Raw genomic sequence first — 27,246 nt, 5'->3', positions numbered from 1 at the left:
ATCACAGCAGGTCGATTTCACTGCATACCAGGCAATCTGGGTTCAGTGGACCTCAGTTGAAATGTTTTGATCCAGACTGTACTGTTCAGGGGCAACCGGTAGATCCTTCTGATTCCACTAGCTTTCCCTTGAATCTTGTAGATTTCATAATTTAACACTTAATCAGATTAATGAGTCTCTCTAACTTTATATAACCTGATTCAGACCCTAGTGGATCCCACCAGGTCTCCTAAAGTTCAGTCGATCCAGCAGATCACTTTAGGATATTTACTAGTTCTCAGCTGACCAGCCATGTGGATTCTGACTAATCCTAAAGGTTTCTGTAGATCACATTAGATCAACTTGGATCCAGTAGATCTATGTAGTGTTCAGTAGACTGCAGGAAACATTTTAAATCTTATTCAGTTACACTGAAGTCCAGGGTTAGATCCAGTTGAGTCCAAAGTTAGAATGCTTTATGAAGTAAATGCATTTCTCTGTCTAAATATTTAGGTTTTAGAAGATTACAGCAAGCATCGTACAACCAGTAAACTTCTTAGCAGCCCAGTAATACATCCAGTGGGTCTCACTATGAGTCAGTTTAGTCCAGTAGATGCCTACAGATTTCTGTTGAGCCCAGACAAATTCAACACTGTGGATTTTAATCTGTATAATCTACAAAATGTAGATGATTCTGCAGATCTCTTAGGAGTGCAGCAGATCCCTGCAGCAGATTCATTCTAGCCCAGTGTTTCATTGTTGGTCTTATGATGAGGAGCAGCAGCAGCTGAGGCATCAGCGTGAGCCTGCTGAACCTGTATTACTATGACATCACTTCATGTGTTTTCAACCTCTTTTATCTCTTTTAAACCAGCATGTAATGTCACCACAGGAGTGGGTGGGGCCAGACCACGGCCCTCCCTGTGATAAAATCCTTCCTCTGTGTGATCTGACGGCTTTAATCCAGCAGCAGGCAGATTATGTAATCTGCAGCTTTAAGGAGGAATCCCTCAGGCTGCAGTACAGAGACGAGCGAGCCGCTGCAGTAACAACTCAGCGAGATACGGCAACAGACAAGGGACAATTACACACCTCCATACAAAAAGCCCATCTGACTGAGGTCACTGAGTACAAACACGGCAGCAGAAGTGTCCTCAGTCTCCTCATATCAGCAACCACAGTCCTCTGTTTAATAACCAATATATTATTGCACAACAGCAAGAAGCTAGTTTTATTTTCTGTTCTTGAACCAACCCCTAACCACAGATAATCCTGCAAGAGTCACTTTCTCTACATACCAGTCAATCCAGCGAATCTCTCAAGAGTCCAGTAGATGATCAGTCCATAAGATCCTGACAGATCCATATATTTCAGGAAACACATGTACATGCCATTTGACCTTCACAACTGCCCGTGGACGCTTTTTGTACTCCAACTATTAAGTGTTGAGATCTCTGTATTCTCTGCTGATTCCAGCATATCTCTCCGCTCTACTAAATGTTCCTTAAAAGCGTGGGTTCCTTAACAGCCAGTAGATCTGTGTCCACATCGTCAGTGGTCAATAGAAGCCTGCAGACACATAGATCTATTAGAAGGTGAAAAAGTAAAGACTTGGCCAAAATGTCCTCACTGTGATGGACTAAAACTCAAATTGGTTCTCACAAAGATAGCTGGAGATCTACAACACTCACACACACGTGCAGCCTCCTGCAGGTGATGAATAATTTAAAGCTGCAAGAGAAAGTGCTCCGTCACCACAGAAACCCCCTCCACCCCTCTGAGGGCAGTTTGTCATCGTCCTGCTGCAGCGTTCGATCACTCAGCTGATAATTAAATCAATCTTGGTTACCAGAAACAGAGCTACAAATATAACATCTGTCCTGCTGCTTTAAATAGCTGCAGTTTAAACTGCTAGGCAGGAACATTGTTCAGCATCTTGGAGAACTTGCTACAGTCCTTTGGTGGACTTAGCCTCATGTAGTCCAGGCTGAGGCCATGATGGTGAAATCAGGACTCAACTTGTTTTAGGTTGATTTTAGATTTGTGTTGCTCTGGTTTCAGACTCGTTGTGGGTGGATTTTAGGTTTGTTTTGAATACGTTTTTGGACTTGTGTTGCGTCAGTTTTGGACTTGGTTTTGGATTGGTTTTGAGTGAATTTATTTTGTTTGGCTTTGGACTGGTTGCGTGTTTATTCTAATTTGGTTTTGCACCTGTTTTTGAATTTGGTCTGGGCTGGATTAGAATCGATTGGGGTTGATTTTAGATTTAGTTTGGAACTAGTTCTTGGATTTGGTTTGGGTTAATTTTGGGCTTGGTTTTGGATTTGTTTGGACTGGTTTTACACTGGTTTGGTTTTGATTTGTTATTTGGTTTTGGACTGGTTGTTGAAATTGTTTTAGGTTGATTTAGGATTGTTTTTTGGACTGGTTTTAGATTGGTTTGGAGTTTATTTTAAATGAGTTATGGACTGGTTTTGCACTGATTTTGGATTTGGTTTTGGATTGGTTTTGAGTGAATTTATTTTTGCTTGGCTTTGGACTGGTTTTGTGATGATTTTGAACTGGTAACAGACTGGTTTAAGGGCAATACTAGATTTGGTTGTGTACTTGTTTTGCAGCATCTTTGAGAACTTCCCACAGCTCTAGATTTAGCCCTCTTCAGAATCTTCTGTCTCTACATGTTGAGATCAGGGCTGTTTTTTTAAACTGAGTTTCTCTTTATTCTCCTTTTTTAAAATTTTATTAATAAATGTTTAAAATGCCACCAAAAACTTTCACACATATACTGAATAGTTGCATCTTGCAAGTGAGCTGAAAGGAAAGTCTGACTGCACTGCATGATTGTTGTAAGTTAATAAAATTATAATGGAGTCCAATAAGGAGCCAGTGATCGGGGTGATGTTAACAAAGAAGTTTCAGGTGTCACATTAAAGATGCTGCAAAGGAACACTGATTGAAGCGTCATGTTCAGGGTCTTGTGTGGGGAATATAACTGATGCAGATACGGTCTGATCGTGATACATCGTCTCAGTCTGTGGTGACGATATCAAGTGACCGTCTGCTGTAAATTAAAAGGTGCACTATAACAGCAGGAAGAAACATCCAGCGTTTCCTGAACTCAGAGAGTTAAAATCCTTATCAGACGTGCTGCATGAGATTCTGTTTCCTCTGAATCCGGATTTTTTATTTGCCTGATCAGCATGAAGTTTGCAACAATGCTGCTGCTGCAAAAAAGCTGAAAACCTGATTCCAGCTTTAGAAATGTGACAAGCATGAAGCTGAGAGACACCCAGACATGATCTTCATCCTCCTCCTCAGTACTGACACTGCCTGGCTCAGAGGCACTGCGGCAGGAACCGAACCTGAGACAGCAAAGAGAGAGAGAAAGAGGGTTGAGAGACGGATCACGTGACCCTCCGTCCAATGGAATGAATGGACTGTAAATAGGAGCCAATGAGGAGCGGGGGGCGGGTATAAAAGGCTGGGAGCCGTCTTTAATCCGCAGCAGCAGCAGCGGCAGACCCCGGACCCACATCAGACCCCAACACCGCAGACTGAACGACAGGTAGGAGCATCTTTAAACCCGACCAATCACAGCCCCGCACAGCAGCTCATCAGTACATCCGCAGAAAAAAAGCAGAGAGACGCTCTGCGGCGGTCAGACAGGTCAGAGGGAGGCAGGGGGAGACGGTGGGTTACACGAACAAAGGCTGCAGACAGACGCTCAGACAGGCTGCTCACTGGATGTTTACTGCTTGTTTACTGGTCGGTTAGTGGTTGTTAGAGGATGCAGGGGGCTGCAGGGATACCCGTCTCTCCCCCTGTCTGTGTCCCTGCAGCCAAACGACCTTGCAGTCCGTCCTGTCTGCAGGTGTTGCGCAGTCACCAGCGCACAAACGCAGAGCTGCTGTTTCTGCCGAATCTCCTCTAATGTGATGCACAGTCATTCACTAACAGAGGATTCATCTGCAAACACCAACATTTGTTTTAATTTTGCAGCTTTCAACGAAAGGCCCCTTAAATAAAGAAATCCACCTTAAATCCAGTCAGGCGTAAAAAAAAAAAAAAAAAAAAAATCCTTAATCTGCTCAAACAAAGCGCATCAGAGGCTTCGCTCCTGCTGCTGCTCACATTCAACCTTTTAGCGTCTGCGTGCATTAAAGGCTCAGCTTCTCTTGTGCACAATCAGCCTGCAACATCACTGGGGGACAAACAATCAAACGGCGCATGCTCATATCCGTTTGATTTTTAGTATATTTAATGGAGGTGATGACGTTATTCTGTGTTGCAGGTGCAAAGCCCGTTTAATTCCCGCCAGACAGCCGGTTATTGCGTCGGTATGAACAGTCAGAACCGGTTCGGGCTGCAGCTGCAGGGTGCTGAAGGTGACCGGGGCGTCGCGCAGTGCCGCAGCCGCGCCGTGAAGGGTTAACCCCGGCCTGCTGCTGCGTCACTCCGCGGCCTCCCGCAGACCGTAATCAGCCTCTCTGTCCCGGTTTAGACTAACGCTGATCCCCTAAAGGGCTCCCTGATCCGAGCCGAGCCGGGCCCTGCAGAGGCTCCAATGGTGCAACCTGATCCAGATTCCGGATCAGTTGATTCAGAGACAGAAACCGGATTATGTGATCCAGTATCTGAAAACTGGAAGGTTGTTGAGATGCTGGACGTGAAAATAAGAAGATGCTGATGATGAGAGTGACGCAGGTGGAAAGTAACGGAGTACATTTACTTGAGTACTGCACAAAAGTACAGTTTGTTTAAATGTGCTTTGTGCTGCAGCGAAGCTCAAGAGGGGAAATGTTGCACCCGACAGCTTCAGTTACAGACAAAAACCCGAAATTTGCTGTCAAATATAAATTAATATAAAGATCAATAGTTAAAGTAAAATCAGCTCCAGCTTTGGTGTTGACACATGAGATTGTGGGCGTCAGTCTGACTGATTTGATTACTGTGGGATGATGATTGTTTCTGGACTTGTGAAAATGCAAATCAATAACTTTCTCTGTGAGGAAAATGTTTTAATACCCAGTTTCTGCTTTGTTTCTCCAATAATAGATAATAATTATGCAATACTTTGCACAGACAAAAAATGCAACACATCAGACATTTCTGTTTATAATGTCTGCAGGTTTCCACCATTTTTAACCGTCCCTCACTTTATTCTTGGAAATTGTGCATGTTTTTGGAGTCAGATATTATAAAATATAACATAAAGATGATCATACCAGGGAGCTAATGCAAACATAATGTCAAAGGCAACATATTTAGCTAAAACACGGTGCTTCAACAGCTTTAATTTAGGAATGTCTTTTGCTAAATCTGGTCCCAATTTATTTGATCACTTAAACACCTCTGACAAACATGTTTAATTTATTCATGCTGAACTGTTGATCTATAAATCAGATTCTTTGTTTTCAAGAATGCATAAAACATAATAAAGAGTGCTGCTTCTTTGCTTTAGGTAATTTATCAAATGCATCTGTTTTTGTGTCTAAGTTTTGCTCAACAAGAGCTTTATTGGGTTTATTAACATTCAGTCTCCAGCCGGAGCTTGATAGTAAATCAAGATGCTTTTAATGTGTTCCATTATCTCGCATCTCGCGTATTAATTTGAATCTAATCAATAAATCCATTTGTGTCTCAAACTGTTGCCAGGTCAGCAGCCCGGACGTCATCATGCCTTTCGGAAACACCCACAACAAGCTGAAGATGAACTACTCCTCGGAGCAGGAGTACCCCGACCTCAGCAAGCACAATAACCACATGGCCAAGGTGCTCACGCCCGAAATGTACGGCAACCTGAGGGACAAGGAGACGCCCAGCGGATTCACCCTGGACGACGTCATCCAGACCGGTGTCGACAACCCAGGTAACCCCTACAGTCCCACGTTACAAATATCCAAGCAAGATAACAAACCCACACCAGGTAACTCCATCCCAAAGCCCAGGTAATCTCGCCTCTAGATCTGCTAGCACCTTCTCCAAAACAGGGAACCACAGTCCAGCCAAGTAACTACTCCTTCAGACAATCTGACAGGTGACCAAGCCAGATAATCCCATCCACGAGACCACAGATTGAGTAACTCTTACAACACACCACACAACAGATCTCTTAATCCAGACAACTACTCCTTAGATCAGGTAACCTTCCTCAAACCTGGTAACTCAAAAGAACTCAACTCTTCTTTAGACCAGATGCCCACTCCCCATCCAACTAACCCTTCTCCTTAACTAGTTAACCCTTCGCTCAAACTAGCTAAATCCTGGTGTTTATCACCTTCACACGGAGACGTTCCGTCCCACACTTTAGCTGCTGGTTAATAATAAACTCTTTAATTGGATCGACTCGTTGGATGAGGTTAATTTCTGCTCCTTAATTCCCCACCGAGGAGGGAAGTTGTGTTGACTTCCTGTCTGATCGCTTGATCCTCCCCATCAAATCCAGCTTAATTCCTTTACCAGGGTTTGTGTAAAACATTTACACACTCAACTCAAATCACAAAACTGGGGAAACAACAAACCCCCAAACTGAGAGATACTATTTTTTTAAAGTTACTAACAGGTGTTGCACTGTTCTTTTAAAGGTCATCAGCAGGGATCTGATTGACCGTTTTGTGTCCCTGCAGGTCACCCATTCATCATGACGGTGGGTTGCGTAGCTGGAGACGAAGAGACGTACGATGTGTTCAAAGAGCTGATGGACCCAGTGATTGAAGACCGCCACGGAGGATACAAACCATCAGACAAACACAAGACGGACCTGAACTCTGACAACCTTCAGGTAAGCAACACCAATCAATAAACCTCAACACTGACTGCACAGATGTTCTTATCGGTCGAGTGCTGAAGGTGTGATTCAATTACATATCGACTGCAAACCTGAGGGAGCCCTTAGACACCAGATCAGAACACATAACCTTTCTTCAGACCGGGTGACCCCTTAAAACCTGTATTTAGTGTCAGTTTGTCAGCAGTCTGTGGTTCTGAAGGGACGGGGGCTGACGTCAGTGGACGCTCATTGGCTTCTGCTGTGGTTTCCGCTGATCTGACTCTGTTCTGCTGTGTTTCAGGGAGGAGACGATCTGGACCCAAACTACGTGTTGAGCTCTCGGGTTCGGACAGGAAGGAGTATCCGCGGCTTCTGCCTGCCTCCTCACTGCAGCCGCGGAGAACGACGCGCCATCGAGAACCTCTCCATCGAAAGTACGACGTCACTTCCCTCCTTCTGTCCTGCATGCTGCAGCGTCAGTCTGCCCCCTGTCTGCAGACTGCTGCACTACACTGCACTGTCACTGCTTTGACTAGAAACCATTTTTACATCATCATCCTACAAAACTAAAATTAGGTTCAGACCAGATGCGGACCTTCTGACTTCTGCTTTACCACAGCAGAGTTATTATGCCATAGAACTTTATTTATTATGACAAAATGGCTTATAAGATCAACCGATCCAATAAAACAGCCAAATCCAGTCAAACTGCTGTACTAACATCTGCACAGAACACAACGTTACCGCATATTTCAACCTGTTTCATGCAAGGAATGCTTCATTTTAGGCTTGTCTAATTTCAAAATAACTTTCTGATCATTTCCAAACAGCCTTAAATTAAAAACAAAGTAATTTAGATGTTATAGCGAAAACAAGACCAGGAACGGCTTAACTAAAACCCAAATAATTACTCGATCATTTCTCATTTCGGATTTAAAAACTCCTGACTGAATTTTAAGTTTGCCTGTGGACAAATTTCACATCTTTGCATGTTCAGCTACACTGCTGTAAATAACTGACACTAGAAATGATCTGGTAGCACGACGTCAACCGTGTATGTTCCTCTTTAAATTGAAAAACATAAATTAGAAAAACTACAGTGAACACCAGTTAAGCCAGTCTCACCAAAAAACTAAAACCAGTCAGTCTGGTTTAGCAAACAATGTTAACTTAAGATCCTGCTATTTGTTTGTTTTCCCTCCCAGGTTTTAGACTGCATCGTGTTCATCAAGAGATGCTGTTTTCACTGATACCAGTTTTTATCATGTGACCAGAGCTTAGTGCTGTTATGTAATGGCAACGGAATAAAATGACATTTGTGAAAGCTGTGGATAAAGACAGTAAGTAAGTGGACTTGAGCGGACTGACAAGTTTAAATTCGCTGCGTCTTAATCTTGCAAATGTGTAATTAACAAGCTCTCAGTAAAACAATCTTATCGTATATTGGCTGTTGGTGTTCACAGACTAACACACTTTTAGAGAACATGCACACTGGAGGAAGCTGACTGACTCTTAAAACTTGAAGGTTCCAGTTTTTTTTTTTTGTTTTGTTTTGGGATTAATGTGGAAAATGTCAAAATATAGGAAAACGATTAGTAAGAGGAAGCTATATTCTTGGCAAAACCAAACCACAAAATAAAAAGTTGTACACAGATATACCAGCTAAGTCTTTACATCGGCTAACAGCTCCAGCACCCAAATCATTTGTTATCGAACAATGGATTAGTCATCAGTCATCCTGCAGGAGACAGATGATGCATCACAGTTTAAACACTGTGATGGTGCGTTCAAGGACACTCTGATGATGTGGCGTTGGTGGCGTTTCTCTCTGCTTCTGCTGAGCCACTGAGGCAGACGAGGAACGAATTCTTCATTTGTCAGGTTTTTTTTTAGTTCTGACTTGTAGCTGAAGAGGACGCATCTTTATTTAGATATTTCCCATCATGCCTCAGTGAGCGTGTCAGTGAATGCAGCAGCAGATCAAACTGTTATATAACTGTGAGCTCAGTGTTGTCCTGCTGAGACTCTTAATGAGCTCGGTCAATCTAATACCTCCTCTTTCATATTCAAATGAGACTAACCAGACCGGACCGAACCGGACTGGGCTGGTCCAACCTGGCAGACCAGAGACTCTGCTGCCCCCTGCTGTCCCAAAACTGAATACAGACAGAACGGCATCTTTGTTCTGAAATCAAAAATAAAGCCAGAAGTTAAAGAACATCTGTTATTGCTGACAGTTACCCACTTAACTTTCTTTTCCAAAACCTTCCATTCACGCTGCTCCACTATCCAGACATTAAATTTAGAGATTTTGCATTAACAGTTTATATTACAGGGTTGTAATTTTCCCTTTTAATTTTCTAGACAACCTCTGGGGTTTAGGGCAAATAATAGAGACAAATATGTGGCATAATCAAATCGGATAACAATTTGGATAATATTAACACAGTATTTTCAGAAAGTTATCAGTTAAATTAAAAAACTGAGGCAATGTCACATTAACTTTTACCAAAGTAACTAGGGATGCTGCCTTTGATACGAAAAGCTTTAACGCACATTAAAAAAAAAAAAAACAATTGGTTGTGGGATTTAGATCTAAAACTTAAATACAGTCTAATTAAAACATTTAGTTTAATTGTTCCTGTAAAATTACCATCCTGATGCCCACTCAGACCTCGTCTCTTGTGGTCAGACTGTTCTCTGTGGCTGACACTCAGTAGGATGGTCTGACTGCATCTCATTATCTACTGTCGGGGAAAAAAGCTCTGACATGTGTATTTCTTCAAACCAATCACAGTTGTCTTGGGTGGAGCAAAGAACCGGGCACATTAACGGTGTTCACTCAAAATAGTGACGAGGGAAGAGTTTTGGTGAAACATTTACATGCAGGAAGGTGAGAACTGTCATTAAAATGAGTAATGCACAGAAAAGAAAAGAGAAAAGCCAGGAGGCCTGACAGTTTAACAACAACTCTAAGCAAAACCTGAAATTTTCAGTGTGGTAGTTTCCCCGAGGTTGTTGTTTACTGTAGTGAGCGGGGTTTTTAAAAGGGAGGAGATAAACCTGCAACAGTCTACATCCTGTGAGTCAGACTAAGACCAAAAAGTGATGCTCTGGGGGCTTTCATTCCTGAGTACAATCTCTCAGGCAGCCTTCTAACCTGACAGCCCTGAAGTATTTGACCCGTTTCCTTCTGACCTTTGACTTCCTGTGGCTGTAGGTCTGGACTCTCTGGATGGAGACCTGAAGGGGAAGTACTACGCTCTGAAGAACATGACTGACGAGGAGCAGCAGCAGCTGATCGATGACCACTTTCTGTTCGATAAGCCCGTCTCCCCACTGCTGCTGGCGTCTGGCATGGCCCGTGACTGGCCCGACGGCCGCGGCATCTGGTCAGTATGACACTGACCTTTGACCTGCTGACATACAGAGTTGGAATCCTGAGACATGTAGGTAGTTATTTTTTGAAATTTGGATGTCCTAAGACACGTCAGTGTTTGGTCCAGACCTCATGAGATCATCAAGTTTGCGTTTCAGAACACAAATGTGTTTTGGTCGGAGGTGTTCAGGGACCTGCATGTTATGTCTATGGCATTGGCTTTCTGTTCCTCTGTCACTAACCTTTCACCCTTGTCGACCTGCAGGCACAACGACAACAAGACCTTCCTGGTTTGGGTGAACGAGGAGGATCACCTGCGTGTCATCAGCATGCAGAAAGGAGGCAACATGAGGGAGGTGTTCACCCGCTTCTGCACCGGACTCACCAAGGTCAGCACCCGGTGTCGTCTCCTGTCTCCATCAGTGCTGCTCTTTTCAACGGGCTGTCTTACCTCACCACCTGTCTCTCTTTTTCTCTGTGGCAGATCGAGGCCTTGTTTAAGGAGCGAAGTCACGAGTTCATGTGGAACGAGCACCTGGGCTACGTCCTCACCTGTCCGTCCAACCTGGGAACGGGACTGAGAGCCGGAGTCCACGTCAAACTGCCAAACCTCAGCAAGCACGAGAAGTTCGGAGAGATCCTGAAGAAGCTGAGGCTGCAGAAGAGAGGAACAGGTACACAGACAGACAGAGTGATAGATAGACAGATAAGTGAATAAACAGACAGACAGGACAACATACAAGAAACCCCGTCTCACCTGCCTTAGACTGATCCTGCGCAGGGCTGAAGGTGTACCTGACCTGTGAAGTCACTTCCCGTCTGTGTCTCTCAGGTGGCGTGGACACAGCAGCGGTGGGCGGAGTCTTTGACATCTCCAATGCGGACCGTCTGGGCTTCTCAGAGGTGGAGCTGGTTCAGATGGTGGTGGACGGCGTCAACCTGCTGGTGGACATGGAGAAGCGCCTGGAGGGCGGCGACAGCATCGACGACCTGATGCCCGAACAGAAGTGAACTGTATCACTGTAACTTGACACCTCCTCCCCCCCTCCTCCTCCTCACCTGTCACTCCCCCTCCTCGCCCCTCACCCCCCCTCCCCTCCCCTCACTGTAATCAATCAGAACCCGTCCTGAAGCTGCAGGACACGTAGAGCCGCTCAGTTAGACTTCAGTCTTCCAACATGTGAAGGATTTTCTATTTCCTGTCTCCACCTGTTGGACTCATCTAACACCTGAAATATCTAATAATAAAGTCTCTGTGGCCCAAACTAAACCCTGCTGCTGCTCACCTGTCTTTCATTCACACACACTCACTTGTGCTTCAGCCTGCAGGGTTAAAGACATGTGACAGAGCTCACTGACCTGATTGTGGTTGCACCAAGCTGTCAGTCCTTTAGCTGCCATGGTTACAGTCACTGTGTCCCTATTGGTTAATTTCATAGACATGTTAAGGATGTCATCATATGAGGTGAGAGAAGTTAACCCTCCTGTTATCTTTGGGGTCAATTTGACCCCATTCAATGTTTAACGTCTCTAAATAAGTCATTGACATAATTTTTCAGTTTTATTTAAAGGGCTATTTACACTTAAACTTGGGTAGCAATTTTAATTATATTTTCTGGAGGTTAAAATTGCTGGGGTCAAATTGAACCCAAGGATAAAAGATGGAAGTAAATTTGAAGGCATTTAAAGAAAATCCTGACAGGTTAGTGTTTCTGTTTTGATGCTCTAAAAAACATCCAGGATGCAGCATCACAAAACCATCAAATGTCATGCTGTAAGTCTGAAGCCGACGGTTGAGACGCATCACATACAGAGCAGGACCAGAACCAACAGGCAGAGCTCCACTTAGCTGAATGCTTTTTATTCAACTAACTACAAGTAACGTATTCAGCTGCACGACAGTTAAGCACTGACACCTAAACAGGTTGCCTGTAGCTCAGAAACTAAATCTAAAAACATACAAACACAGAGTCAGCAGACCTCAACATGCTGAAATAGTGCAAATTGTTGAACGGAAGAAAAATAGGGTACAAATAAATGGATCAAAATAATGAATAAATGCCGGAAATGACTGAAAGTAACATATGAATGGCTAAAATATGGATCAGTGGTTGAAACATGAAGCTTCTGTAGGCGTGACCGCACACTCGACCAAACCAAGAACAAAATGGCAATATCGTCAATACCAACAGTAGTTACAATGGAAGGAAATATATTTAACAAACCTGGTCTTATATGATCAGTAATGTTAAATAATCCGGTTTAAATGACCACAACTGAAAGCTAGAATCAGTGATGGAGCATCAACACCAAACCTCAGTCACTTCATTCTGAGATAAAACTGTTTTAAATATATAATTTTAAAGTCACAACATTCAAAGCATTTTGTCTAAAACCTCTAAAACAATCACTGAGGCTCATATTCCTTAATATCTGAGTGAAAGTTAAAAATCAGGCTGCGTCTTCAGTCAGAGCGCTTTCTGTGTGAACTCACCAACATCACAAACACTCACCTGTCAGTTGCAGCAGCCTCCTGATCCTTTGGTGCCAGTTAGAGCTGGTGGGTTCAGACCTGGAAAAAGATTGGTGTTAAAGACGCCACCTGGTGGTGATAGGTGGTGATAGAGAGTTACTGATGTCATCACTGAGTTCAAAAGTCAAATCCAGACTTTCTGTCCTGGAGGGAAATGTTGTAATCACATGGGACTCGGTCTGAAGATGCAGAAATACTGATGACAGACTGATGAGACGTCCAGCAGTCCAAGGGAAGAAATACATTCTGGAAGTTTCAGTGAAGAGGAGGAGAAAATGTTGTCGGCAGAGTTTCTAAGCAGCCAACTGAACTTTGGAACATTATCATTTAGAGCAGAATGTTTGAATGGATCTTCACAAGTCTGGAAATCGTGAGTGTCATAGTATACCTGCTAAACAACAAATCTGTGTTTGACACCTGCTGGAGCTTTAGTTTCAGCAAACTGAAAGAAGAAAAGCTCTGAATCCAGTTCACAAAGCAGCTCCTCCGTTGGAGAGACGTCTCAGAGATGGCACAAGCCTTTTGAATTAGTTTCATGTATAAACCACCTAAAATGATTGAAATGACATCCGTCCATTAAGATCAGGTCCTGTATGAATCCAGCTCCTCTTTCCAACATTTCAGGTTTGTGAATGAAGCTGTGTTTACTTTGAGGCGACATCAGTTCAACAACAGAATTGTTATTCATCAGAAGGGGTTCAGAGGCCTCTTTGCATCATCATTCAGAGAAAAGACAAGACAATATTCTTTGAGTGATAAAACTGTGGTAAAGCACAGATCAGGTGAAAGGTCAGTAACCAAGACCTCATGGTGGATTGTTGTATTGACCTGTAGTACAACCTTTTATACGCAGGCGTGTTGAAACCACAGCAAGACAGTCTGAACACTCAGGTAAGTGAGATATTTCAGTTTTTGATATTTTTATCCCTTTTCCAAATCCAGGCGTGCAGAACTTCTCAAAACTCATCCAAGACTGAAAGCTGTGATTACCGCCACGGAACTTAATGGAAAAGTGCCAGTTTGAGACATTAAAAACACAATAGAGTAAAGTCGGAACACTTTCTGAAGCAGCTGTAAAGGCTAGTTCATGATTCATGCGTGAGCGATGCAGAGAGTGAAGGTGGTTCTGTTCATACTACAACAGCTATGCATTGGTCTGTAACACAGACAGTCTCATTGCCCTTCACAACAGACAGAGAGCTCCTGTAGACGCTTCAGAAAGACTGGTTAATATTTTGCACATTTTTTAGGATATAGCAGCTGGTTAAACATTGAGCTGGAGCACCGTGTAAATGTAATTACTCCTGAGGCGTGGCGAGCACAGTAAGCAGACATAGTGCAGGATTTCTGGAGAAATTAGAACTTCCTATGGTGTTTGTCATCATTAGATGGTATGCACAACTCTGATTAAATAACTATAAAGAATCTCCTCTTAATATGCATTTGTTTTTTTTTGTTTTTTTAACCTGTTCTGTTCAGCAACTTGGGCAAATAGTGTGATGGTTCTAGATGCCCAGTCGTGCCACACAGATTTGCTCTGCTACGGGGGAAGTCTGAGATACTTCTCCCGTAGTGTGATTTATATTTTATTCTTTGTGACGACCGAACCAGAACAGGGGGGACAGGACAGCAATAAAGAAAAGGGGAGGGGGGCAAGAGGTCAGACAATGTATGCATTTGTTTTAAGCAGAATTTGTTTCCTGCCACGTGTCTCTTTCGTGCCTGTGACAATTATAAAAAAATATAATAATTATATTTATATAATTATAAAAAAAATAAAAAAATTATGAATTGCACACAGACACCTGCAAAAGGGTCTGCATAGATCTTTATGAACTTGGGTGGGGGACAAAATGTATATTTACAATGCAGAAAGCATAAATTTGCCTTAAGACTTGACAATACTGCCAGGAGGACATGTAGTGCAGAGTCTACTTGGAAGACGCTGTTGCATTCATACACAGTAGGCTGTAGCTATATATATTACTGCCCTTGCAGTGTAAGCACGAACACAAATTTAGGGTTACATGCTGACATTTGGGCTAACTCTTGCTAATTTGTCAAGATGAAATTTATGTGTTCGTGGACACAGAATGTATAATAAAGGCCTTGAATGTAAGGGTGAGGTCACATTACATTTTTAGGCTGCCCTCAGCCCTGAAAAAAGACGTAATATTTGTGATGCGGGACATCGATAAAAAAGGACCAATCAGATTGATGAGTGTGAGAGTGATGGTGGAGTTTGCAGTCTGGTAGTGGATCACAGCCTCAGCACTGTGATCATGTAAGGACGTTGAAATAAGAACCTCTTTATGTCTGAAGTCAAAGCAGTTGGACTGAACGTGAACAACACCAGACGTACATTTCCCTGAAAACAAAAACAAAAAACAAAAACCTCACACCTGGATTTGTTAAGGCTACAAGAGATGTGAAAGATACAGAGTATAAATATTTGTGAACCAGCATCTTCATAGGACCGTAAAAACTGAGAAAACCAGCGTGGCTCCTCAGGGCTCCTGTAGCTTCACTGTGGTGCAAAGAGATTCTGACATGAAGCTGTGCTGCGTTCAAGATGTTTAATGAGACACAGGTGAACCTGAGGTCCAGTTAACAAACAACAACAACAACCAGCTGCTGACCAGCTGACTGCTCACACGTACAAAACAAATCAACATGAAAATAAGGTGAGAAACTATTTACACTCACAAACATGGACTCACACCAACCTCTCCACATGACTCCGCCCATGGTCCTCATGTGGGCGGGGCCACAACACCTGCAGGTCAGTCACTGCAGAGGCTCAAAATAAAACAAATGTCAATGACAGCAGAACAGTTCCTGTGTCTCCTTTTAACAACGCTGAACTTAAAGTCCCATGATCCTTTGCAAGAGTCAGTAATGTCCATTCATTAAGAACTCGTATATGGAGGTGCGTTTGTTGTGCTGAGAGGAGGAGAGGGAAACCTCAGACAGACAGAGAAACAGACAGTGACATCATCGTCAGCAGAAGAAGAGCAGGCTGCATCATCAATAACCAGTAATCAATCAATATGAATGTCCAATCAGCAGACAGAGCAGAAAAAAATGAAGAAAGGTGAAAGAAGTTCTGCTGCAGCACACTGCTGATCATCTCCAATCATTGTTTACATTGATTTGTTTCCCTCTACACTGACATGGTTTGTTTAAACCAACAGAAGATACCTGCCAGCGGCCAGGCGACACAAAAAAACTAATCAATAACTGTTAATCAAGTCATCAGTTTATCATTCAAGCCATTTTGAAAGTAAAACATCAAATAAGCCGGTTCCAGCTTCTGGTTTCTGTCTCAGTAAACTGCTTGTCTTTGTGTTTTGGAGGAAGCAAGATGCTCAAAGGCGTCAGTTTGGACATTTTTACTCTTTCCTGATCAACTGATTATCAATGACCAATTATCAATTAAATCAGTTCGACATCAATCTGTTAGTTTCTGCAGATGCTTATTAATATCAAAGTACGAGACTGGAAAACTTACAAACAAGCTGTCTGTCTACATACGGTGTCTTTCTGTCTATCTCCACCTTCGCCCATATCTCATTGTCTACCTCCCTCATCGGTCTCCACCTGTCTCTCTCTTTCTGTCTGTTTCCACCTTTCTCTTTCTCTCTCTGTCCGTCTCCACCTGTCTGTCTCTCCATCTGTCTCTGTACCTGTGTGTCTACAGTTTGAGCTCGTTGGCGATCTTGGAGGCAATGTTCTTGAAGGCAATGGACGTTCCTGAAATCCGCTTGAAGCGGACCCCGTTGAGCGAGAGGCGGGGCAGCTTGCACACCTCCATCTCCCACTGGACGAGGCTGTCGGCGTGCCCGTCTCCGTGGACGCAGAGCAGCAGGAACCGCTCGCGCTGCTCGTAGTCACAGTTGTTGGCATCCAGGACTTTCCTGATCTCCCTCATCATGTCCAGAGGCTCCATGGAGGACGTGGTCTTCATGCTCCAGGTGAACCTGAGCGAGCGAGGCTTCGACTCCTTCATCTGAGGAGTAGCAGGAGAACCAGGCTCGTCCTTCTGATCAGACGACACGTTACGACTGGAGGGAGACAGAGAGACAGAGACAGACAGAGAGAGAGAGAGAGAGAGAGGACAAACAAAAATGAGGGTGTCGTCGTCCACAGTTATCTTTCTCTCACCTGTTCATTTGTCCCTTTACACTCTGAACTCCAAGTAGTTTCTAGCTGTTTTTTTTTTTCTTCTGCCCGATTTTTCATCACTGAGCTCATTTTTCACTGCCATGTAACATTTTCTTAAACACAGGCAAAATTCTACATCGTTAAAAAAAAAGAAAAAAGAAAAAAAAAAGCTGTATTTCTTTGAACATTTATTCTACAATAATAAAAGATAAAAATAGAATCAAGATGCACTACAACTTTCCAAGTGGTCACAGGTGTTACCAGAATAGTGGCTCCACATGCTGTAGATATTTTGCTATTTACATTTGTATGACCTCTACAAGCTAGAATACTTTCACACTACTCTGGACATCAACCCTAGAGAGATGCTTCACCATGCTGAATGTATCTTCAACAGCTCGCTCACAACTTGCTCCTCTGTATAAAGCTTTTGAGCCATGCTGCATTTATTTTACTCTCAATCTCTTTAACTTGTCTCAATTATTGTATCCTCTTTGTTCAGAGGGCTAAATCTGGTTAGAATTTGTAGTTTTCAGGGTTTCAAACAATGAACAAGAGTTGGATTAAGCCTTAATCAGCTGGACTCCACTAAGCTGATAACTCAGCTGTGTCAGTTCACACCAGAGTTTACAGGGGTATCAGCTCATCATCAAGCTCTGCAGAAGCCTGACAACGATCCTGATCATTTGAATCAGGTGTGTTGGACGTGGTAAAGATCTAAAACATGCAGGATTGTGGCCCTTGAGGACCAGGATTGGACACCCCTGGCTTACAAATACTGCTCTTCCTGGTCAGTTTGTGTACTTCCGACTAACCTTCCAGTCTAATCAAAACATAAAGAATTATAAAAAACTACACACATCCTGCTTTAGAATGCAAAATCCTGTTGGACTCACCTGGACCCTTCAGGTCTGCCATTTCTCTCAACCTCTGCCACCCCTCTGACAGCAAGAACATAATGGAGGGGGGAAGAAAGGAAAGAAGGAAGGAAAGAACAATGGAAGGACACAAGGGAGGAAGGAAACAAAAGAAGGCAGGAAGTAAAGACACAAGGGTGGAAGAAAGGATAGCAGGAAGGAAAGATGGCAGAGAAGACAAAGGGAAAGAAGAAGACATGAAGGAAGCAAAGTATCAGTTTCAGTATTGATGAGCAGATGGAGAATCAGTTACAGTAGCAGAAGAGAACAGAAGTTTTCTGGTTTTGGTTTCTCACTCGGTTCAAATACACATTCCACATGATGCTGGTCCAAACTGACACTATGTTAAATTACAGCAACCAAACCTGATGTCCCACCTGTCCACCTGCCATCAGACAAACAGACAGACACGCTCAGCACTGACAGCAAGAATAAGCTCCCATGATTCCTTGCTCTGGCGTACCTGCGTGTGAGTTTGGAGGTGAGTTTGGAGAACAGGTTTGTGGAGCCCCTGGCCCGTGTTTGGGCGAGGGGTGTGGCATCATGTGACAGGCTGGGGGAGGCAGGTGGGCCGTTGTAGGTGGCAGTGCGTCTCTCTCGGAGCTGACCTCCGTGGAAGGTGCTGCGACTCGCCGTTCCCCGAGGGAACCGCAGCCGGTCAGGAGGGGTTGCTCCACTGCTGACGCTGTGGGTGGAGGCTCCACCTGCAGACTTCTGAGTGGGTGTGGTCGCTGAGCTGTGGGGAAGGGGGCAGGGAGGGGGTTACACGTCTGTGGATCGGTGCCTGTGACCTACAGCAGCTGGTGGACTCTACAATAATAATAACAATGAACTTTATTTATAGAGCACTTTTCAAAACAAATGTTACAAAGTGCTTTCCAATAAAAAAGAAACTAAAATTGAAATAAAATAAGCACACAAATAGAACAAGAAGTTATAAAACTTAAATTAAATCAGGAAAAGCTCTCCGATAAACATGTGTTTTAAGAAGTGACTTAAAAGAGAGCACGGAATCAGCCGACCTCATTTCCTCGGCAGGTCATTCACTGAAAATGCTTTGTCCCCCTTTGTTTTCAGCCGGGCCTCTGGGACAGTTAAAAGACTTTTGCCCGAGGATCGTAAGGAGTGTGCTGGAGAGTACTGTGTTAGAAGGTCGGCAATGTAAATAGGACTCTACCTGTTCTCTTTGCCGTTGTGGACCACAGAGTGGCGATCTGTGGAGTTCCTCTCACTGCAAACATACGTGTTCCTCCTTGTCATGTTGGACGTTACAACCTGTGACACACAGCCAGGTAGTCAGATTGGAACTGTTCACATACAGTTCATGGTGAAGACACAAAGACACAGTATCCCCTCACTGCACTGATCTGTCACAATAAGGATCGATGTGTTAGTCGTGAATAAATTATTTACCGATACACCACAAAAGCTTGTTCTAGGAAGACTTTCAGACAGTAACTACATGCCATCACGCTGTGCAGTAGAGAGGTCTCTCAATTTTTGCCTCTCTCTGCGTTTCCAGGGTGACACACAGGTTCTCACACCTGTCTTCACCTCTCTGACAGGTACACTCACAGTGGGTGTGGCTGATGTCTTCCTGCGCTCGGGGATGTCGGCCATGTTGGGGTTGTTGGCGTTCCCCAGCAGAGGACTGCCCGCCTCAGCAGGACTGGACTTTTTGTTTTGACCTCCCCCTTCCTGCTTCGCCTCTCCCTCTGCTGATGCTGCAGCCTGACTCCTCCTGGGATGAGGAGCAGCTGAGGATACCGGACACACTGAGGAGGGGGACAATGACGGGTTAGTGACCCACATGCAGTCCGTTAATGTAATGTGCATCAAACTCTGGTCCTGGTCTGAGTGTGTACCTTGGTCGCTGTACCTCCTCTGTTTGGAGGAGGTGGAGGAGCGCTGAGCGAGGAGGTGAGCAGGAGACTGGCTGCTGCTGGATGGACGAGACTTGAGCAGAGAGGACGAGTCGCCCGCCTCCACCTGAACAACAAACAACGATTAGTCCTGCTGAGTGTCTGTTAGCTTCACCTGTGGTTACCATGGCAACCTCTCACCTCAGCAGTCTTGCGTCCCAGCAGCAGGTAGGTGGCAGTGATGTCATCGTATTTCCTCTTGGCGAGGGAATCGTTGATCTCCTCTCTGGAGTAACCCATCCCCACCATCAGGTCTGACCCACACACAAAATCAAAACACACACACACACACACACACATTATTAGATGCTGACGTAGCAAAATGCGTGTGTGTGTTTTTCTGTGTGTGTGTGTATTGTGTACCGATCCTCTTCTGGTCGCTGATGTCCAGCTCCGGCTCTGTGAAGGGCTTCAGCTCGTCTTCATCAGAGCCACTGTTGATCCAGCGATCCTTCATGATTTGCTGAAGAGGAAACATTCAGGTAACATCCAGGCAACACCACTGAAACCAATACACTGATGATATACCATCCTGTGTTCTCACCTCCAGAGTTCCTCTTTTCCCCGGGTTCAGCACCAGGAAACGTTTCAGCAGGTTCTCACAGTCAGTCGACATGTAGAAAGGAATACGATATTTACCTCGCAGCACCCGCTCTCTCAGCTCCTGCAGACAGAAACACAGACATCAGACTCACTGCTGGACCACGGAAACCAGTCCTGTCTGTCCTTTAAAGAAGCAATACAAGTGTTCTATGAATCCTTGTCTAAATAACACAGACTTTAGTAGTTTTTTTCTGCTTCCAGTCTTTGTGGTAAGCTAGGCTAAACATGTCCTGGACTTGTTGGATTGCTCCTTCTCTGCACAGAGAGAGAGAAGGACTCCACCTTAATGAACAAAGGATTTATTAAACTGTCTGCCAGTCTGGCTGTGTGTTACTGACCTTGAGGTTCTGTCCATCGAACGGCAGAGATCCACTAACCAGAGTGTAGAGGATCACTCCCAGACTCCACACATCCACCTCTGGACCATCATACTTCTTACCCTGAAACACAACCAGTCACAAACACACACATTTAGGGTGTTTGTAGGTTCACCAAGTAAAATCATACACTTTTTAATACCACACAGAGTAAAATGTAAGACCTTCTAAGAGTCATATTAGTCAAAGAATGATGGGGAACCAGCAGGGACAGCAGTTTAGTACTTTACTTTTCAGCTACTGTAACAGCAGTGTTTGTTGCAAGTCTGATGACTGAAACTCTGATCAGACTCCTGTAGGGCAACCTCAATCTATAGGTGTATAACAGGGGTGTCCAATCTTGGTCCTTGAGGGTCGCAATCCTGCATATTTTAGATGTTTCCCTCTTCCAACACACCTGATTCAAATGATCAGGATCGTTATCAGGCTTCTGCAGCGCTTGATGATGAGCTGATCATTTGAATCAGGTGTGTTGGAAGAAGGAAACATAAAACATGCAGGTTAGTGGCCCTCGAGGACCAGGATTGGAAACTCCTGGTGTATAATGTCTCGGGTAGCCCACAGAAACACAGCAAGTGCTACAACTAACATTGCTGTTATACAGAACACAAAGACAAATGGCACTCTGCAGGGTTTATGGAATATTTCAATCTTTTGACAACCTCTATGAACGTTAGTTAGAGAAGTGAATTCAGCATTTTAAGAGCTGCAGACATAGACAGACTGTTGGCTGAGCTCAACGATAGACACTCCGATGTGTGTTTACTTCAGACTCTTCTTCACTGTACTCCATTCAGCAGATGGGACAGCTACATGGAATGACTATCAGACTGCAGAACAAACAGTAGCTGCTGTGGCTACTGATCCATATTATTAAAACATGGTCTCGTTTCTGTTTGGAGCTGCAAAAGCTACATGTTTCAGTCTGTGTTACTTTGCACATTTTAACTTCTAGCTTACACACACGTAGTCACAGCACATGGTGTTCAGGTGTTAGAGTGGCTGACCGGGAACTGGTGGATTTCTTGTCATTATGGTTTATACTTCACAAGCTAATCCATAATCAGCAACATGTAACAGACACGTAATCAGTCTAGTGACCAATCCTAGGGCAGCAAGCCTGTCATATTTATTAAAAATCAAAACATAAAAGGATCTTTCTCCTTTAAAGTAGGTTTCTGAGGACTTTACGTTGTTAAGTAACACTTACCTAAAACTGAAAGTATGATTTCACATGGTATAAAAGGCTGCTGTATGGAAACATTAAATGATTTTGGTTAATGGGTTACCACTTGTAATCTGGTTCCCGTTTACCTGGAAGAGTTCAGGAGCAGCGTATGGAGGAGAACCACAGAAGGTGTCCAGTTTCCCACCAAAAGTGAACTCGTTGCTGAAGCCGAAATCTGCTATTTTAATATTCATGTCGGCATCCAGGAGGAGGTTCTCTGCCTGCAGAAGGGGAGAGAGAAGAAGTATGAATCCAGTAGCAGGACGTACACTCACTGAGCACTTTATAAGGAACACTTGCCCTGTGTAGTCCTGCTATGCTCCAATGTGCCAATCATGTGTTAGCAGTGCAGATACTGGTCAGGAGCTTCAGTTAATGTTCACATCAAACACATCAGGATGAGAGGAAATGTGATCACAGTGTCTTGAAGGTGTGCCGTGATAGGTGAAGAGTTATGAAAAATAAAAGCCATCCAGTAAAGAAAGTTGTTTTTGATGAGAGGTCAGACTGGTACCACCCCACAAGTCAGCCAAAAACAGAAAATGTGAGGCTGCAGTGGGCACAGGCTCAATAACACTGGACAACTGAAGGCAGAAAAACATAGTCTGGTTTGACAAAGCTCCATTTCAGCTGCAGAACGCATAAATCCACAGAGTTAACCTATCAGGTGCTGCTGCTGCTACTGTAATGGTGTGGGGAATGTCGGGTCCCTTAATATCAACAATCATTACCTGAATGCTACAGCCTGTCAAAGTATTGTAGCTGACCATGTCCAACCATTTATGGCCACAGTTTACTGTCATCTAGTGGCTGCTCTTGGCAAATCAAACACCGTGTCACAAAGCTAAAGTCTGGTAAGGTCTGTTTTAAAGAATCAAATAGCATTTTAAATGTAGCTGAGATGTGTAAGACTTTGCACCATGGATATGAACACTGAACATTATCCTACAAAATATGAAAAGAGCTTCCTTACACAACAGTTAACAAATAACAATTAAAGCAGCATGCAGGTTAACATCCACATGACTCTGCTGAATGTGGTTATGCATTGCTCCAATAGAGTGTTTATGTGCCAGTGTATTGTGAAAGCCTACAGACATCCGTATTTTCACTTTCTACATCAAAAACTGACAAGCCACGCTGGTTTTATCAGATGTCAAGCATCCCACTTTCTCCCTTGCTGATTTATAATATTCGGACATTAGCACAGTCTATTTCTAGTGCTGACTAGTACGGATAGCAACGTTTAATAATTTAGCTGATGAAGCCTGCACATCCCTAATCTGCATTCAGTAGATGTGGTAGAACAGAAGACTGGCAGCATGAATGTGCAGCTGACAAAACCTACAGAAAGGATGTGATGAATCATATGAACATGAAGCACAATCTCAGAGGAAGGTTTCCAACATCTCATCATCCTCATCCTCATCCTCATCAGAAGCTCGGCCCACTGTTGGTATGATGTTCCCAATAACTTGCTCACTGATCGTATGTATGTTCATGATGTGTTTATGTCGTTATCATTTACTGTAAGTTACCTTAAGGTCACGGTGAACTATGTGCTTCTGGTGGCAGTACTGAACTGCAGACACAATCTGTGGAGAGACAGACAGACAAAAGGTTAGGGGGTTCAGTTTTGCTGCCTTGCCTAAAGGCACTGCAATACAATAGACGGATACAGACAGAAAAGGTGAAACTGACCTATTCCACCACAGTATTATGGGATGCAGATACTGTATTTCTAGCATGTTACCATGGTGACAGTAGAGTGTGTATGTGCATGTGTGTGTTACCTGTCTAAATTTAGCTCTGGCCTCCTTCTCCTTCATCCTCCCATGAGCTACGAGGTAGTCAAACACTTCACCTGCGCACACACATTAAACACACACTAAGACAAATGAAGGTCACCTGTTCAGAAGTCATGCTAACACACCTTTCTGTCCTAGTCTCAGTCCACATGGACACAGGTTAATTTATAATGTTTAAGTTTAAACCGGGGGTAGCTGTGTGGGTCTAGTTTACAGATGACTGACCTCCGCTGGCGTACTCCATCACTAGGTACAGCGTCTTCTCTGTCTCTATCACCTCGAACAGCTTCACTGCACACACAGGTGACAAATGTTCACATTTAAAAGTTCTGTTTTAGGCCGAGTACATCAACATGCTAATCAGTCAACACATGATTTCTTTTACAAAGTTGTCACATGTTCAAGGACCAGTGTGGAAGATTTAGGAGCATCTGTTGGTGTGGATGCAGATTGCAGCCAGCTCCCTCAACCCTCCCTTTGTAAGCACGTAAGAGAATCTGCACCTGTGTACATAAACTTAGAAAACAAAAAAGGCTTATCCCATTTGGGCTATTGGAAAAACATGGCAGTGCAACGTGGTGGGCTCTGTGGACAAGAACTCACTCCTGCTGGAAATATGAAGGGTTCATTCTAAGCTAACAAAAACAGTTGTGAGTGATTATTACCAGTGGTGTAGTGGTGCTTGGAGAAATGGCTAGACGCTTCATTTATGCCCCTAAATTTATACTACTGATAACATAATTTTGAATTCTACACTCGATTTCTGACAAATGATCCCCCTAAATTCTTCACACTGGTCCTAAATACAATCAGCTGGAACAAAACACTCTGAATGATGAGAAATGTTGATTTGAATCAAGAACGGACTCAACACTTAAACAAATTAATGTGACCACATGGTTGATGGTACCCGTCAGTGAACAGCTGATCTGAGGTCAGTTTTACTTACCGATGTTGGGGTGATTTAAGATCTTCATTATTCTGACCTCTCTGAAGAGCTGATAGACAAACAGAAAACACAGCAGGATTGTTACTCTGATGTGGTGACTGCTCAAATGCTGGATATGTACTGTATCAGTCTGAGTATTGATTGTGTGAAAGACCATGAATTTTTACAAGACGTGTCATTTTGTTCTAATTTCCCAACTGTGCCTCACCTTCTGGAGGCTGGTGGGGTTCAGCTGGGTCTTATCAATGATCTTAATGGCCACCTGTTAAATAGAAACAGATGATCAACACTCAGTACATGTGGGTGTATCAGTAATATCTCCTAGCAGCCCCTCTGTCTGTGTTTCACCTCTCGTCCCGTCAGGATGTGTCGAGCCAGCTTTACTTTCGCAAAGTTTCCCTTTCCAATGGTTTTGAGCAGCCGGTAGTTTCCGACATGCGGCGTCTCGTCCCCGGTGGATGCAGAGGAGTTTTTACAGCGAGCAGAGCGAACGGAGCGGGACGACACCTCAGCGCGCCCATCTTCCGCTGAGGCATGCTGAGAAAAAAAAGAAAAACAGACACATATGGTCAGTTTAACAACAAACACCTTATACAACAATTATATCCAACTGATCAATTACTCAATAAAAAATAAGAAAATAATTGCATTTGCTTATCCCAGCTCAATTTATCTTCATACCTGGCTCATCGCTTTGCCTTCAAAACCTCAGTTAGCAGTATGTGAAAGACAAATAGCACCTTTATTGTGCATCTTTTCATCTGTTTTCCCTTTTAATTAAGACACACCCACTGACAACAACGCCAAGACTTGAGCTAGTAATATTTCAATTGCCATCACAGACCCCCTGGGATAGACTAAAGGACGATCACAACATCTTCCAGGATGAGTAAAATCACAACACCTCTCAGACGTTCCCAGTGACCCTGAAGAACTTCTCAACACAGTTTGAACCTGTCCTCCATGACTCCTGAAAGCCTCTTAAAGATTCTCAGAACATATCAAGACCACCTAGAACCTCTTCAAAAATGCCTGTGCCTGTAATCCTCTCAAGATCTATTTGAGTTTTCTAAACATTCGTTGGAGCCAGTTCTAGGATAGCTAAAACAAACTTTGAGCTGCCCTCAAAATTTTTCAAGAGTATTTGAAGCATCCTTAAAGATGCCTGGACCCACCCATCGGATTCTTAGAGTTTTCACAGCAAATCTACCATCTGGAGCCACTGTAATAACTTCCTGGGAAAGCTGATCTCTACAAATGACCCTACAAACCTTCTCAAGGATTATTGGAGCTACTGAAAGGGCCACTGAAATCTGTTGTGTGGAACCTTTTTAGATGCCTTGATACCTTACCAAGATTACCGGGAACTTTCATGAGAACGACTGGATCTGTCTTAGTAGTCCTTGAAAATCCAAGGCAATGATATATAATACACCAGGATGAATTCCTTTAATGTCCCTGTGTCTTATCAGTGAAAATGGAATTCACTCAAAAACCTTCCAAAGCCTCTGAGCCTTTCACTGTGAGAGAGTTAATAAACTTTTGATCCAAAACCTCCTTGAGAACACGTGGAACCTCCCTAAGGATGCTATCACCCTCCTCGGTGGTCCTCAGGACTGTGGGGACCTACAATAGAAACAGTGCACTACATTCCAGGACACCTGGAATCTTCTTCATAACCTGAAAAAACACTTCAAGGCCTACACCTGGTCATAAAGCCTGATAGTGAGTTAATCTGGATCTTGATTTTGTCAATGTGTACTCGATGAATTCTTGTTTTTAGCTCGTCATTATGTTGCTGAAGATCTAACTTTACTACACACTTGCCGAGGGGAGCGACAAACATTGAACAAAAGTCAAAGCGGAAGCTCACACTTACATTTTCGGCGTCCCGCTCGTTGACAGTGGGCAGAGGGGTCCTGGTGGACATGTTACCCGGGTCAGTGCGAGGGAGGTTCGGTCATGAAGCCGCCTGTCCGCCCTGGAACACCTGTCTGAGCTGTCTGGGAGCTCCTTGAACTTCAGGTCGGGTTTACCTGAGCAGGTTTCCACCCGGCATCACTGGACCCAGTCCTGCCTACAGGGCTGGAGGGTTATCTGGCCCGGTTCGGCTCGGCACTGCTTCTTTTCCGGCAGTTTTTAACCGACATCGATCCAAACGGAACCGGAGCAACAGTTCCTCTTTGCTGGCTAAGTTAGCCGGCTAGCCCGTCAACAGCCCGGCAGGACCGGGTGTGCGTGTTTGTGGGACCAGAGCGAGTCCGGGTCTGCCTACTGGCCTCTTGCGCGGGTCGTCTCGGTGAGCCAATACGGATTTGCTCAGCTCGGCTGCAGTTCGGTCCGTTCAGCTTCTCCTCATCCTCTTCGGAGACACTCTCCGTTAGCAGCTTCGCTAGCCTAAGCCAAGATGGAGGACTAACCCAGCCCAGCGCGCTGACGATATTGGACACCAGGGACAGCGTACGACGTGATTGGTTAATCAGGCCGGACGGCGGCGTTTGTTGTTGCTAGGGTGACTGGACAGAAAGACTAAATAACCATACAGAGAGACAAATAATACGATATACACCACTAGAGTACCGTATTAAAATATATACATTAAAATAATAAGGTGTGTG

The 27,246-nt window shown here is 43.9% G+C and overlaps 2 protein-coding genes across 3 annotated transcripts; one reads left to right on the top strand and one right to left on the bottom strand.

Moving 5' to 3' along the window:
- Positions 1 to 3,487: 3,487 nt before the first annotated feature.
- LOC103370010 (creatine kinase B-type) lies at positions 3,488 to 11,387 on the top strand. The gene is made up of 8 exons (XM_008298910.1): positions 3,488 to 3,544; positions 5,635 to 5,848; positions 6,606 to 6,760; positions 7,050 to 7,182; positions 9,969 to 10,140; positions 10,393 to 10,516; positions 10,612 to 10,801; positions 10,960 to 11,387. Exons 2-8 carry the CDS (start codon positions 5,656 to 5,658, stop codon positions 11,136 to 11,138), a joined length of 1,146 nt encoding a protein of 381 aa, XP_008297132.1. The 5' UTR covers positions 3,488 to 3,544; positions 5,635 to 5,655; the 3' UTR covers positions 11,139 to 11,387.
- Positions 11,388 to 15,221: 3,834 nt separating this feature from the next.
- On the bottom strand, positions 15,222 to 27,038 carry LOC103370009 (MAP/microtubule affinity-regulating kinase 3-like). Of its 2 annotated transcripts, XM_008298908.1 has the most exons (18): positions 26,508 to 27,038; positions 24,977 to 25,165; positions 24,837 to 24,890; positions 24,629 to 24,677; positions 23,905 to 23,970; positions 23,665 to 23,735; positions 23,410 to 23,466; positions 21,958 to 22,092; positions 20,605 to 20,706; positions 20,208 to 20,327; positions 20,027 to 20,126; positions 19,805 to 19,917; positions 19,607 to 19,730; positions 19,317 to 19,516; positions 18,919 to 19,016; positions 18,205 to 18,477; positions 17,721 to 17,765; positions 15,222 to 16,724 (listed from the first exon to the last, which is right to left on the bottom strand). In XM_008298908.1, exons 1-18 carry the CDS (start codon positions 26,556 to 26,558, stop codon positions 16,355 to 16,357), a joined length of 2,217 nt encoding a protein of 738 aa, XP_008297130.1. In that variant the 5' UTR covers positions 26,559 to 27,038; the 3' UTR covers positions 15,222 to 16,354. The 2 variants fall into 2 exon arrangements, with proteins under 2 accessions (XP_008297130.1, XP_008297131.1); XM_008298909.1 differs by lacking the exon at positions 17,721 to 17,765.
- Positions 27,039 to 27,246: the final 208 nt, after the last annotated feature.

The sequence above is a fragment of the Stegastes partitus genome, unplaced genomic scaffold (assembly GCF_000690725.1).
Source record: "Stegastes partitus isolate 25-593 unplaced genomic scaffold, Stegastes_partitus-1.0.2 Scaffold1359, whole genome shotgun sequence".
NCBI classification, from domain to species: domain Eukaryota; kingdom Metazoa; phylum Chordata; class Actinopteri; family Pomacentridae; genus Stegastes; species Stegastes partitus.
Note: the sequence above shows the minus strand (reverse complement) of the source record. Positions and strands in the feature narration are given on the sequence as shown.